We start from the raw sequence: 15560 nt of genomic DNA, 5'->3' as shown, positions 1-15560 counted from the left end.
GCATGCTAGGCATGAGCAGTGTAACTTCATGCTCAATTGTTTTTGCTGTTGTATCAGTCAGTGATGTACCAAGTTTATTGTGATAGGAATTAGTTACAAACAGGATAATCCACTTTCAAATGCTTTAGACTCGAAATCACTAGGTACATTGCTAGGTTAATAATGTTGAAAGCCGCAAGTAACAAAAGAACCACCAGGAATAGAACCATGAGGTCTTTGCCTTGTACTAGGATGTAGAGAGGCTGAGTCTAACAGCCCAGCAGTGTTCCTGGCTTCCAGCCTATCTGCATTCAAGACTCGATGAAGGAGTGGCAGTGGGAACCAGATCACTGGCATTCCTCTGACCTACTAGCCACAGTGCTCACAAATGACCTTTTCAGTTGGAAAGGAGTCTGGAGTTGTTTTTGTAGTCTCTATGGTGCAGGGAGGAGAGGAACAGGGGGAATAATTGTTAGGTGAGCCAACCTAATGTGTCTGCCATTGCCTTCAAATAAAATGTTATTAAGCACCATTTAATTAAATATAAAACAGCTGATCAAATGCACAGCAATAAAGCATCCCAGAAAATGTGATTGGTATGAAAATCATGTGTAAAGAATTCCACTGTCTGAAATACTGCAAAGAAGCAATGGTCTTTCGTTCTCTGTTGGGACTAATTCTAGTTGTCTAAGAACGTCGGTTCCTTCAATTAGTTGCCTGTATAGGAGGGAATAAGAGTGTGGTCAGTCATGAATTTCCACATTTAGCTTACAGTCACAAATGGGGTCCTATCCAACTATAGCTAAGGCTATTACAAATTAGCTGCATTTGTAAATACTATTTACCTAATAGCTCTAGGTGTGCCCACTTTGCTGCCCATATGCCCACACCACTATTCGGACAGTCACTAGTGCTTGAAGGTGCTTGCTGCAGCAGCTCTGCGCCTGCTTCACTGCATTTGCTCTGGCGCCTATCCATCCTCCCACAGTCAGGAGGGAAGTGAGAACTACAAATGTGATGTCACCTCCCTGCTCTACACCCTTCAGTAATTCCTCAGTATCTTAAGATGAAGACCAGAACTCCTCCTGTGCCCCCACCAAGCCTGCCTGTCCTTCCTTTTCCTGCCCCTCAGGGATGTCTTGTTCTGCTCCATAGAGATTGGCTTCCAGTACTTTAACCATCTGGTACCTTCCAGCCATAGCTGGCCTCTTTCCTCCTGTCCAGCCATCTCCTGGCCTACCTTCAGCTCTCATTTCAGTCTTTAGGGTCTTGGGAAAGGGTTTCAGCGATTCATACATGAACTAGGTCCCCCTCAACATTAGTGTTGCTTATAAGGGTGAAATAGTTTTCTTTAAATTTAAATGTAGTACCACTCTCCCCCTCTCTCTCTCCTTGTGTGTGTGTGTGCGTGCGCGCACGCGCGAGTGCGCACACGCTCGAGCATGCGTGCACACCAGAGGAGTGAGTATGAGTGTGCAGGTGTGAGGATAAGAGGTCAACTTTCAGGAGAAGGGATTCTCTCCGCCCACCATGGGGTCTAGGAATCAAACACATCATCAGGCATGTGTGACAAGTGCTTTCACCCACCGAGCCACTCCATTGGCCCTGCAATCTTTTATCTATGTATTTCTTTTTGCTAACTTCTGGTTCTTCCTTGAGGGTAGAGGTCTACTTTTGCTCAAAGCCTGACACATACTAGGCACCTAACCACCAATCACTGGGTACATGAATAAGGGCTCAAGCCCATGCTAGTCTGGGCCTCTGCAGACACTTGCTGGCCTTGAGCTAGAACCCCTGAGTGATGCTAGATGTTTGATGTCTTCAGCTAGAAGCCAGTGGCATGAAAACTGTGGATATGGCTCACTTGGTGAAGTGTCTACACACAAACATGAGGACCTAGGCTAGGAGCCCTAATGCTCGCATACAAGCCAGCTACAGCAGAACATGTGTGCAACCCCAGAGTTGGGTTGGTGATGGGAGAAATAGGCTGACTGATCCCTGCATTTCTTTGGCCAGCCAGCCTACGACACACTGGTGAGCTCCAGGGTCAACCTACAAGTAAGGCCCGTGTATCTAATACAGCTAAGCCTCTGTAAGGCCCGTGTATCTAATACAGTGAAGCCTCTCAGGTTTGTGCAGGGACCTGGAGGTGGACCCCGGGGCCTCATGGAGAGACAGAGGCAAGCACTCAACCACCTTGACTATATTCCTTGTGCCTGGGAGTATTTTTATTTATTCCCACGCTGTTGGTGTATGCCACGCACACTTTGCGAGAAGGCGGTATCTGAGGCGTAAACTTCAAGGAAAGTCAGTCTCCTGCCTCCGCATTGTCGCCTGACACCCCAAACTCAGAGGTGGCCCAGATATGTCCTCGTACTAGTGTGCTAGGAACTCACCAAGATATCATTTTCTTACAGCTAGCAAGAGAAAATTCGGACATCGCTTTCTGACCTTCACCAATGTTTCCAACTATCTTAGTTTAATGTTTTAAGTACTAGAGAGTAATTGAAAGGTTTCTCTCACTCTAAGACCCCTCTGCCTGCCTCCAACAAAAACCAGATAATTAGCATAAGAATACCTCAACAGAGAGGGCTCCACCCCTCTTCCTCCTGCTTCACACCTAGCTACCAGACCCTGCTGACTTGGTGTGTGGGGGTCGCTTGTCTACATGACTTCAGTCTAGCACTAGGTCTGGGGGAAGAAGGACTTGGACTCACATGCAAGACTAGCACTAGAACTTAGATGGGCTAGGACTCAGATTCATGTATCTCTCGCAGTCCCCCCGGACCCAGGCCACTTGGACCTGGGGGATGCAGCACCAGTTCAGAGGAGATAGCTGCTGCTTTAGACCCAATATATTTCAGATAGCCTCAGAGGTACCTCAACTGTTGAGCTGCCAGATTTTTCATTTCTCTTTTGCAATGATTGTAAAAGCCTCATGTCATTTTTAAAGAAATACACTCAGATTTTACACCACTCGTGTGTAGTCTGTTTGTCAAAAGCCGAATCCTGTGCCCACCTGGCCAGAATCCTTAGTCCCGCGGAATAAGGGACCCTGCAAGAAACCCCGGTCCGTGGCAGGTGTAGGTTGTCTTTTTACTTTCTCCATGGTGTCCTTTGATGCACAAGTCTTTAATGCTGTTGTAGTCCCATTTCACCTATTTTTTTTCTTGCATTGCTCGTATCTTTGGTGTCAAATTTCAGAATCACTGCAAAATCCAGGTTGTCCAACTTTCCTTTTATTAACTTTAGATACCCATGTGGGCTTATGCACCTGTGTGTACACAGGGGCCCTTGGAGACCAGAAACATCAGATCTCCCTGGCCCTAAGACAGACTGTAGAACTCTGGTCCTCTGCAAGAGCAGTGCAGCTAGCTCTTAACCGCGAGCCATCTCTCCAGTCCCCTGATTAACATTACTTTTTAATCTATTGATATCACCATACTTAAAGTGAATCTTTCACAAGGATATGTGGTTGGTTCTGAAACTCATTACCTATTAACTGGATGTTTAGATCAATTTGGTTAAAAAATTAAAAATACGGTGGAAACAGGAAGCCTCATGCACATTCAGACACAAGTGCATCAACACACACATGTGCCCACAGCTACATAAACAAACTTGTAGCACACATTCACAAAAACATACAAAAATCCATACAAATAAACATCAGTATAAGGCTTGGAGACAGGCCTAGACACAGACTAGTGTCTTCTGCCATTGCCTGGGTTAAGAAGTCAGTAGCCGACAGGAGTGGGGACAAGTTCTATTATATAAACCCTGACAGGTGTGGCCAGTGCCAACCATGACCACACATGTATTCTCTTCGTCTGCCTCTGGGCTTCATTTTGTCACCCCAACCAGAAGCTCTGACACAGCTTGCTATTTAAATGCTCCCTCCAAAGCTCACGTTGAATCACCACGGCAGTGATATCAAGAGTAGGTTTTGATAGGTGACTGGATCATTAGGGATCTACCCTCATGAATGGCCCATGGCTTTCACAGGATTGAGTTAGTTATCTTGGTGCTATGACAGCCTACAAGCCTTCCCCGGATGCCCAGCACCATGCTCTTTACACTGCCCAGCCTTAACAGATACCTGTAAATCTCCCAGGCTGTGCAGCTGTGACAGCAAGAGGTGGTGGATGAAGACAAATGTCAGCGCAAGTCCATGTGAGCAGAAGACAAATGCAGATTGTCTCACCTGTCTCGAGAGGGAGGGCAGGAAGCCTTTTCCAGTCAGGTCTCGCAAGGTCTTGCACATATTGAATGGGCACCTACTATGTGCTCCTCTACTGGGATGAGTACTAGGGTATAAGATATGCGAGACCAAGTTGCTGCTTCAAGTTGTTCACAATGTGCCAGAGGCCCAAGAAGCTGCCTGCCACAATCTAGGACCTAATCCTTGAACAGGATTTTATCAGACAGAAAGGAACAAGATGAGCAAAGCCTAGTGACTGTTCGAGAGTGGTGACATTAGGGACTGGCTTCAGCTCAGGTACCAATCAGACTGCTTCCAAATGTACATCTAGCCCTGAACTGCTTAAAAATCTCTCCCCCAGTTTCCCCACGCCTGGCCTATAGGTACCAATCCGTCTTAGTCAGGGTTTCTATTCCTGCACAAACATCATGACTGAGAAGAAAGCTGGGGAGGAAAGGGTTTATTCAGCTTACACTTCCACATTGCTGTTGATCACCAAAGGAAGTCAGGACTGAACTCAAGCAGGTCAGGAAGCAGGAGCTGACGCAGAGGCCATGGAGGGATGTTCCTTACTGGCTTGCTTGGAAAGCTTGTTTTCTTATAGAACCCAAGACTACCAGCCCAGAAATGGCACCACCCACAAGGGGCCCTTCCCCCTTGATCAGTAATTGAGAAAATGCCTTACAGATGGATCTCATGTGGAGGCATTTCCTCAACTGAAGCTCCTTTCTCTGTGATAGCTACAGATTGTATCAAGTTGACACAAAACCAGCCAGTACAATTGACACCTTGTCAATCTGACACATAAACACATCACTATTAAGCCTCAACCCTTACTTTCTTATTCATCCCCAAGATCTAAATAATTTTAAAAGTCCCATAGTCTTTGCAAACTCTTAAAATTTCAATCCCTTTAAAAAATATCCACTCTTTTAAAATTCAAAGTCTTTTTACCATTAAAAGTCTCTTAACTGTGGGTTCCACTACTTCTTTCAAGAGGGAAAAATATTAGGGCACAGTCACAATCAAAAGCAAAATTGAACTCCAATGTCTAGGCAGCTCTCGATCTTCTGGGCTCCTCCAAGAGCTTGAGCACTTCTCCAGCTCTGCCCTTTGCAGCACACACCTTGTCTTCTAGGCTCCAGCTGCCTGCACTCCACTGCTGCTGTTGTTCTTGTTGATTATTCATGGTACTGGCATGTCCAAAACCCTGTCTTCCGCTGTAACTAGTCACCAATAGCCTCTCATAGACTGTCTTCATGGTGCAAATCCACAACCCCTTTGCATGACTCCTTATGTCCTGGGCCATCAATTGCAAACTGAGGCTTCCCCTTCACCAATGGCCTTCCATGGCCTCTCACTGTGCCGAGCCTCAGCTTCTCTTCATGACCCCTTCATGCCTTCAAAACCAGCACCACCTGGGTGACTCTTACACATTACCAAGTTCTGCTGCAGCACAAGGTACAATTTTGGCTATATCTGGAACACAGCCTCTTTGTGCTCTCAGAAAACACTTCCCAGAAGATGCCACCTCAGTGATGCTGGTCTCTTCTTAATCACCGCTAATTTCTTAGCTCCAGCTAACCAGCAGCAATAGTCCCAGTAATGCAAAGGTTTCACTTTAGTAGTTCTGGTATCTTGTTAATCACAGCTGATTCTTCAGCCCCAGCCAACCAGAACCACAGAATCTTCACAATCAAAACAACATGGCCCTGATAAGAGTCTTTAATTTTCCCTCTGAAATTTCACAAGCCAAGCCTCCATCTCTGCACTGTTCTAAATATGATTTTCCACGCTCCTACAGAACATCCCATAGAGCTCTTAACACTGAATGGATCTTCTAGCCCAAAGTTCCAAATTCCTTCCACAGTCCTCCCCAAAACATGGTCAGGTTGTCACAGGAATACCCCACTCTACTGGTACCAATTTGTCTTAGTCAGGGTTTCTATTCCTGCCCAAACATCATGACTGATAAGAAAGTTGGGGAGGAAAGGGTTTATTCAGTTTACACTTCCACATGGCTGTTTATCACCAAAGGAAGTCAGGACTGAACTCAAGCAGGTCAGGAAGCAGGAGCTGATGCAGAGGCCATGGAGGGATGTTCCTTACTGGCTTGCTTTTCCTGGCTTGCTCAGCTTGTTTTCATATAGAACCTAAGACCACCAGCCCAGAGATGGTACCACCCACAAAGGGCCCTACCCCTTGATCACTAACTGAGAAAACGCCTTACAGCTGGATCTCATGGAGACATTTCCTCAACTGAAGCTCATTTCTCTGATAACTACAGCTTGTATCAAGCTGACACAAAACCAGCCAGTACACCGTCCTCAACTGATCTCTTGTAAATCCTCCTTCTTGTGGCACTCATGGTGGATGGTTCCAACTCTTTATTATCCAGTTCTGAAACCTTAGGAGTTACTATAGACCTAGCAGTGTGGAGACCATTGACAATAGGTGGGTATTTAAATGGATTTAGAACCGGGAATTGAAAAGATGGTTCACTAGTTAAGAGGACGTGCTTTTCCGCAGGATTAGTGTTCAGTGCTCTCTCTCATTGGAAGGCTCACAACCATCCCTAATTCTAGCACCAGGATTCCAATGCCCTCTTCTGGCATCAGTATGCACAACATCTCTCTCTCTCTCTCTCTCTCTCTCTCTCTCTCTCTCTCTCTCTCTCTCTCTCTCTCTCAAATTAAGTATATTTTCTTAGTTGCTCTGGTCACATTTCAAGTGTTCAATGGCCATGGGTGTCTGATGGCTGCTGCAGTACAGGGCAGTGGAGACTATAAATTGCCATCATTTCAGAAAGTACAACACTGGCCCAGACCCTGATATGCTCTCACCTTTAGCATCTTTAGAGTCATCAAACTCTATGGATGTAACTTGAATATCACTGGCATTTGCTCTTCCCCCACAGCTTCCTGTATTGCTTGTGCTGCAGATAGAATTTCATAGATACCTATCATGACTAGACCTCTCTAATTGGACTTGATACACTCTCATTCTCTTCTCATTTACTCTTCTACAGATATCTTCCCAATGAGCCTCTCAAGCTGCACACAATTTCTGATTCTTCCATAATTCCTTGTCATCTTTGGAAAAAGTCCACACCCTGAAGCATACGTGGCACCTACGGCCCAATGGTCCTCGTCTACCCTGTTTCTCCAGTCTACCTCTATTCTCCACTGGGCTTCACATTCTAGCTAGAGCAGCTGAGCTGTAGGCATGCTTCTTTCTTGTTCCTTAGGGCATTGCAATTGCTCCTTATTCTTTCTAAAAACTGATTTGATTCACTGTAATTTCCCCTTCCTCTATGTGGCTAATGCTCTACTTCACTTTAGCTACCTAGCTCACACAGTTTTCCAAGGTTCCTCCCACCTGAAGACCCTCTGGAAATGGAACCCCCACGGCACCATCCCCAACTCACACTTCCCCACACTTCTACCATGTGTATGCATGGAGATCTTACAAGCTTGCAGTTTTATATTCTTTCCCCATGAGGGACCCTGGGCAAGGCCATGCTGTGGATTGCTGCACTGTCTCCTGAAGGGCAGACCTAAAGTCATCTTGCTAGAGGACTCGCCTTGGATAGACAAGAAATTTCTGTTCTCCAGGCCTTGCTAACCACATTCGGGCTTCTAGAAGCTGAAATGTTAGATCCCAGGGAAGCAGCAGCTTCGCATGGTCAGGAAGGCACATTTCATCCACCCCAACAAGGCTGCTAGACTGTTTTGTGATTACCTTTCTCCAGCTCCCCCTGTGTTCTGTGGGGTCCTGTGGAGATAGTCCAACCTGACTGAAACTACTGCTTGGAGGGTTCAGGGGTAAGGTCAGCTGAGACAATAGAAGGGACGCACTGCCTCCCTGAGGCCAAAGTGGCGATGACAATAAATGAGTTTTTCCCCAAGGATAGCCAAGGCTTCCCTTCCACAGTCATCACCTAAGGATCGTATGATCGGCATTGGCTTTTACTCTGGAACTCGGGGCTGTAACCTTAATTCACTTCAAGCCTTCCAAGTAGACCAGCTGTGGTCCCTGCTTTTTATTTGCTTCGTTTTGGTTTTGGTGGGCTTCTTTCTGTGGGGTCTAATGTCTCTGAGAATCAGGCCTGTGTCTGGCCGCTCTAACCATCAGTTACAGCAGATGGCAGGTGGCCCATAAAACTCTTACTGATCAAGACTATAGCAAAAAATGATGGCAGAGAATGGGTATGGGGCAGGAGGGGCAGTGAGGAGTGCAGCACTGATGGTATACAGTGTGTGCCTGCAGGAGCCAGTGGTAATGGATGCACTGCAGTTTTATGGGGTCCCATTTGTATCTGAGAAAGGCAATGGGATAGAAGAGTGAGGATCATCAGCAAGATGAAAGAGGATATTAAATGATCCGAGAAGAGATAAAGTTATTTACATATAAGATTAATTCAAGCATGCATTTTCAGCACATGCCTTTAGTCCATGCACTGGGGAGGCAGAGGCAGGAGGATCTCTGAGTTTAAGGCCAACCTGGTCTGCAGAGTGGGTTCTAGGACAGCCAGGGCTACACAGAGAAACCCTGTCCAAGAAAAAAAAAGAGCCAAAAGCCACACACACACACACACACACACACACACACGCACGCACACACACGGGGGTTGGGGGGAGGGAGAGGGAAAGAAGGAGAGGGAGAGAGAACACCCTCACAAACAAAAACAATAAAAACATTTCCAAAATCAGAATACTGGTGTGAGAGAAATGGAAAACAACTCATTATTTTAAGTTCTGAGTCTATGAATGAAAAGTCATCTAATTAAAGCTACCTTTTGGAAGAAAATTAATTTCCTACTCTTTCCACAGAAAGCATTAAACTAAAGACACTATTCAGTTGAAGTGGACAGCGGTATGAAAGTCTTTCGAGAATTGCAGAAGGAATAGATGGGCCCCTAAAGGGGCTGAAACAACCTAATAAATACTCAGAAGTGGCCTGCAGCATCACAGGGAAGACAGGCTGCTGGCTTCCTTGCAGGCTCAGCAGTGACCCAGCCGAGAACATAATGGTGATGGAAAGTAGATCCATCACCCACGGTGGCCCACAGGCTAACGAGCCTCTTCCTAACGGTCTAGTAACTATTAGAGGTAAGTGGTAGTTCGGCATATATAGATAGACAGATAGATGAGTACACATCATTACCATAGCTGTGTTTAATTTCTGTATTTAAAAATTGTGGGCCGGACAGTGGTGGCACACGCCTTTGATCCCAGCACTTGGGAGGCAGAGGCAGGTGGATTTCTGAGTTCAAGGCCAGCCTGGTTTACAGAGTGAGTTCCAGGACAGCCAGGGCTATACAGAGAAACCCTGTCTCGAAAAAAAAAACTGTGTGTGTGTGTGTGCACGTGTGTGTATGTGTGTGATTCATGTGTGTGGTGTATATACTATGGTACGTGTGTTAAAACCAGAGGACAGTTTTTATGAAGTTGGATCTCCTTCCACCTTTATGTGAGTTACAGGAATTGAACTCATATCATCAGAATTGTGCAGCAGGCACTTTATTCACTGAGCCATCTTGCCAGTCCTAGTTTCTGTATTTTATGGATAATAAAGTTGTTATAACTCTTTATTGCTAAATATGTCTGTATGGTTTTTGTTTTTAGCCCTATCTTTGACTAATTATAGACTATGCAAATATTTTGGGCAACATTTTATATGTATGATTACAATACAGAAATACCTGTAATATACATACCCAAAAGCCACGTATTTTTTATCCAGATAGGGAGCAGCTTGTAGTGTGATGTAGAATTGTGACCCATTGGTATGATGACCTCTATTGACCATTCCAAGAACTCCCCTTTTATTATGAGGAACCGAAAAGTTCTCATCTAGGAAAGAGTAATCATCGGTCACTGAAGACTGTATCATTTCCAATAATTACAATGTGTAAGGAACAAAGAAAGCATTGGTAACAGGCTTCCTCACACTCAGTCGCGCTCCAAACTGTAAACATCCCTGTTAGTTTTAATTACTTTCAAATATTTAAGCAAACTTTCTTTAAAGCTGTGAACTCTTAGTAGAACGACTACCTGAGCATCTAGCTCATTTGTCTTTACATAACTTAAAAACTAGCATCCTTGGTAAACGGTAAACAGTCCTTGGACTGTTTGGTGGTGGAGCTTTGTTCAGACAGCTAATGTGAGCATTATAAACCTTTCTGATATGCATCACAGGTCTGGCCCTCCCCTGCAGCTCTTACATAGAGCTCTGTCACAGCCTTATACGCTGTGGAGTCACTGCTCTCCACTGCTCACATGGTGCTTCCTGTCCTGTGTGTGAGCAGGATCCTTGACCTGTGGCTGTCATCCTAGGAGCCCTGTCACATTGACTGTTTCAGGTGTGCTTCTACACATTTATGATGAGGAAAGTACTCTGTGCTCATTTCCTCTCATATTCAAAAACACTTTCATCTCCAGCCTCCTGTGGGTTAACTTTTAAGGGAAAGGACGGTTTGAGGTGGGCAAGGGCAAACGTGCAAGGCTACATGGGAAAAGAGCAGGGAGCTGCTGAGGAGGCCACCATTTTTAGAAATCTCAGCCCCAGATTTGTTACTGTGATAATTAATCTCATCGCCAACTTGACAGGATTTTCAATCACCTTGAAAATGCAGCTCAGGGAGTGTCCGTGGGATGTTTCCAGAAAGGTTTAACTGAACAGGGAATAGTCACTCTCAGTGTGACAGCACCATCAAATGGCTGGGGGCTTAGGCTGAGCAAAATGGCAACCGTGAGCTGAGCATAGATTCAACTCTCTGCTTTACTAGATGAGACGGTTGCTTCAAACTCCTCCCGCCATGCCTTCCCCGCCATGATGGAATACACCTTCCGACTGTGAGCCAAAGCAAGCCCTTGCCTTCCCCTAAATGCTTTTGTCAGATATCTTGTCACAGAAACATAACTAACACAGCATTCAAGTTCAAAAGTACTAAATCAAGCGGTGCATGGCAAAGCCATTACCACTGACGATAAAGTTCTGGCTTGGTGATTTAGCTCAGACGTCAGGCACTTAACCTAGCATGTAGAAAGTGGTGGGTTCAGGGCTAGCTTAATTAGCTAGCACATAGTTACCTAGATAGCTGGGCCTCAGACTAAGGAAAGAGGATTACAATTTCAAGGCCTGCCTGACCCACAGAACTCTTCACAGACCCACCTCTACAAACAGTAGTTTTCAAGGTAAAGCCTATATTTGAATAATAAATTTAATTAATTAATTACTTTAATTAATTGCACCCCCACTTTATATACCAAGGTAGGGTACCTCTCACTGAACCCAATGCTCCCTGATTTGGTAAGTCTAGCTGGCCAGCTTGCCCTGATGACCCCTCGTCTCTGCCAAGACAGCCCGCTTTCATGAGGGTCGCTGGGATCTGAACTCTGGTCCTTGAACCCAGTGCTTTACTCACTGGCCTTCCCTCCAGCCTGACTCCTATGTTTTAATATGCCACTGATGAAACTTAGAGACAAAATCTTGTTTTTGTCACAAACTACGTGATTTTTATTGCATGGTGTTGTGTGATGCCAAGGTTTGTTTTGTACTTTTTTTAAAGACTCATTTATTTTTATTTGTGTGTATGTCTGATATCCACAAAAGCCACAAGAGGGCATTAGATCCTCTGAGCTGGAGCTCCAGGCACTTGTGAACTGTGACTTCTGGGATGCGATCCAAGGTTGTCTGTAAGAGTATTAAGTGCTCGTAGGCACCAAACCATCTCTCCATCCTGATACTTTCTGTAAAAGGATTTTAAACATTTTGTGTGGGGGGTGGGGTGGGGAAGAGTATATACTTTCTGTAAAAGGATTTAAAATATGTATGTGTATGTGTGTTCATATGTGTGCATGTGTGCATATGTGCCACACATGCATGTGAAGGTCAGAGGACACTTTAGAACTGGCCTCTCCTTCTAGCATGGGTTCTAGGGTCTGAACACAGCTAGCCTGGTCTACACAGTGAGCACTATTACTGTCAAGTCATCTCACCTGCCCCAATAGGGAGACTTCTTTGGAATACATCACACTGTAATGGAACTGACTATAGCTGGATGCACAGGCTTGCCCCACCCTGGGTAGTGCAGCCTTTCAACAGAGACACAGAGCTTCTGCTGTCTTTGTCTCCATGATATCTCATCAAGGCCAGGAGGAAGCTGCTACGCTACCATAGCATTTCTTTCTCATTTATCAATTGGGTGTGAAAGGGGGAGTGGGGGGGGAGGGAGAGAGAGTTGGTGTACACATATCATGTGCAGGTAACATGTGCAGGTACCTGAACCCGTGGACATGCTTGCAAAGGCCTATGGAGGTTTGACTGAGAACTATCCCCATGGGTTGGTATATTTAGATCCTTAGTCATCAGTTCATAGACTATTTGAAAGATTAGGCCGTGTGGCCTTGTAAGAGTAGACATGTTGCTGGGAGTGGGGTTTGGGGTTTCAATGGCCCATGCCAGGCCCACTGTTTCTCTCTGGGCCTGCTACCTGCTCCCCACTGTGGCGATAATGGACTAACCCTCTCAAACTGTTAAGAAAGCTCCCAAGTCAATGCTTTCTTTGGTCAGCGTTGCTTTGGTCATGGTGTGTCTTCACAGCCACAGAACAGTGACTAAGACAGGGACAGAGGAAGGCACTGGGTGTCTTGCTGTACCGCTCTCCAGTTTGTTTCTTTAAGCTAGGGTCTCTTATTGAACCTGGAACTAAGCTAGCCATCATAAGCCCCAGCACGCCTACCTTGGACACACATGATACAGACACATACAACCATGCCAAGCTTTTTCTATGGTGCTAGAATCCAAACTCAGGTCTTCAGGCTTGGGTAGCAGGTGCTCTTGCCACGGAGCCATTTCTCTAGCCTCTGGAGTACTTTATAAAGAGTCTCTTGTTTATTTATTATTGTCTGTCTATCTATCTAAGTATCTAAATACCTATCTGTCTAAATGTTATTTTTGAGATAGGATCTCACTACGTACCTCTGGCCGTCCTGGAACTCACTATGTAGAACAAGCTGACCTCCAACTCATGGAGATCTGCCTGCTTCTGCCTCCTGAGTTCATGGATTAAATGTGTGAGGCCATATCTAGCTTAGATACTTCTCTTTATCTATAGATTGATATAGTTCACACAGAGAAGGTCAAATAGATGTTTAATTACCTCAGTTTTAAAGATAATTTTTTAGAAGAAATTTATTTTCACTTACTTAAGTACATGTATATGTGCATGTGTGTAAGTATCCATGCAGTCTAGAAGAGGACTCTGGATCTCTTAGTGCTGGAGTTATAGGTGGCTGTGAGTTACCTGATATGGGTGCTGGGAACCAAATTCACACCCTTGCTAAAAGCAGTATATACTCTTAAACACAGAGCCATCTTTCTAGCCTCAAGATAATGAATTCTTTTTCTATTACTCCACAGGGAACCAGTTAGACTATTTTATAATTCAGTATCATTTTGAAGTCGTGGTTTTAAAATATGTGTTGGCCTCCAACCAATTGTAATTACTATTTTTTTCTGGAGGTCAATTTCCGGTATCTTTGATCAGTGACAGCCTCTTCAAATTCGCTTTGTTGGCATTTTGCCATGATTCTAGTAATCTTTAATATCATTCCTACTATCTGGTACAATAAGAGGAAACTAAGCAGTACACTGGGATTTGTCCTAAAGAAATAGGCAGTGGTGGCACATGCCTTTAATCCCAGCACTTGGGAGGCAGAGGCAGGCGGGTTTCTGAGTTTGAGGCCAGCCTGGTCTACAGAGTGAGTTCCAGGACAGCCAGGGCTACACAGAGAAACCCTGTCTCAAAAAACAGAAACAACAACAACAACAAAATAGGTAAGTAAGTGTGTACAAAGCCTCTGTGGACAGTCGAGACAGTCTCACGTGGTCCAAGTTAGCTGCACGCGCTACATACTGAGGATGACCTTGAACTCCCGATCATCCTGTCTATCCCTCCTCAGTGCTGGGATGACAAGCATGATCCAGCATACCCAGTTGATGTGGCCTAGAGATTAAACCCATGGTTCATGCACGCTAGGCAAGCAAGCACAGTACCAACTCGCCATCTGCAGTGCCAGTGAGAAGGCAGAGCTGCACTTTATACATCTCCAGCCTAAGGGCAGCTCTGGGTTTGACGCTCGCTTCTACTAGATACTATCACAAATGTCTTATCTGAATCCTTTTAAGTCTGAATAATCAGTTACCATGACTGACAAACTTGAAAGCTACTTACCTTCAAACGTCAGTCCATAAATAGACTCTCCGTCGTCTCCGCGTCCTTGTACTATATCTAAGAAATGACAACAGCCTGATCAGAGTGCAGTGACGACAGAGTGGATTATGTGTATTATGTGCATCCTAGAACTGGAGCCTTAGGTTTGATTCTGCTTACACCTTCTATCAAGTCTAGAGTAAGGTGCCCAACTGAAAACACTACAAAGATCACTTCACGCTAGCCTGTCATCATTTCAAAGTTATCGATTCAGTAAGTTATAATGGGAAACCTTTGAAAACTATAAATTATCATATGGCCACAATTTAAAGAAGATGTTCACACAGATCCATTTACTTCATCAGTTTTCCATGTTTCACTTTGCTTTTCAGAGATCTGGAAAGATTCAACTGAGCAAACAAAATGGAGGAAAGTTCTTTTGAGACAGGGTTTCTTAGTGTAACAATGCTGCCTGTCTCAGAACGCACTTTGTGGATTGGTCTGGCCTTAAACTCACAGAAATCTGCCTCCTCAGTGCTGGGGTTAAAGGCGTGCACCCCATGCCCAGCAAATATTTATTTTATATGTATGTTTTGCTGACACATGTCTGTGTATTATGTGCATCCTAGAACTGGAGCTATGGACAGGTGTGAGCTGCTATCTCAGTGCCAGGAATCGAACCCAGGTCCTCTGCAAGAACAAGTACTTTTTACCACTGAGCCATCTCTTTAACTCCCTTTTGAACATGAGTGAAAATAGATTCTCTAGGTGCTGGGAAGGTAGCTCACATGGTAAAGTGTTTTCTGCAGAACCTCCAAGACCTAAGTTTGATCCCCACCATCTGAGTAAAAAGGAAGCAGGTTGGCACGTGCTGGAGATCGTGTGGATCCTGGAACTGACTGTCCAGTTGCCCTAGCTTAATTGGCAAGCGCCAAACACAGTAAGACATCCTATCTCAACAATGAGGTAAATGTCTCTTGAGGAATGGTACCCTAGGTTGACCTCTAGTCTCTGCACATGCACAGACAAGCCTGCAGGTACCCAAGCCACCCTCACACGTAGATACACACACACACACAGCAGACACACACATACAGCAGACAAGCCTGCAGGTACCCAAGGTTGACCTCACACATAGATACACACACACACACACACACA

General features: G+C 45.0%; 1 protein-coding gene across 1 annotated transcript in view; it reads right to left on the bottom strand.

The window, feature by feature from the left end:
* Nucleotides 1-496: 496 nt before the first annotated feature.
* Nucleotides 497-15560, bottom strand: part of Ppil6 (peptidylprolyl isomerase like 6) — a 28763-nt gene continuing 13699 nt past the window's right edge. The window contains exons 6-8 of the mRNA XM_031347105.1: nucleotides 14421-14477; nucleotides 9900-10035; nucleotides 497-696 (exon numbers count right to left, since the gene is read on the bottom strand). Coding sequence (XP_031202965.1) covers nucleotides 585-696; nucleotides 9900-10035; nucleotides 14421-14477 — 305 coding nt within the window. The 3' untranslated portion in view covers nucleotides 497-584. The remainder of the gene's footprint in view (nucleotides 697-9899; nucleotides 10036-14420; nucleotides 14478-15560) is intronic.

The sequence above is a fragment of the Mastomys coucha genome, unplaced genomic scaffold (assembly GCF_008632895.1).
Source record: "Mastomys coucha isolate ucsf_1 unplaced genomic scaffold, UCSF_Mcou_1 pScaffold3, whole genome shotgun sequence".
NCBI lineage: Eukaryota > Metazoa > Chordata > Mammalia > Rodentia > Muridae > Mastomys > Mastomys coucha.
The sequence above is the reverse complement of the archived record's forward strand: the minus strand, read 5'-3'. Positions and strand labels throughout refer to the sequence as shown.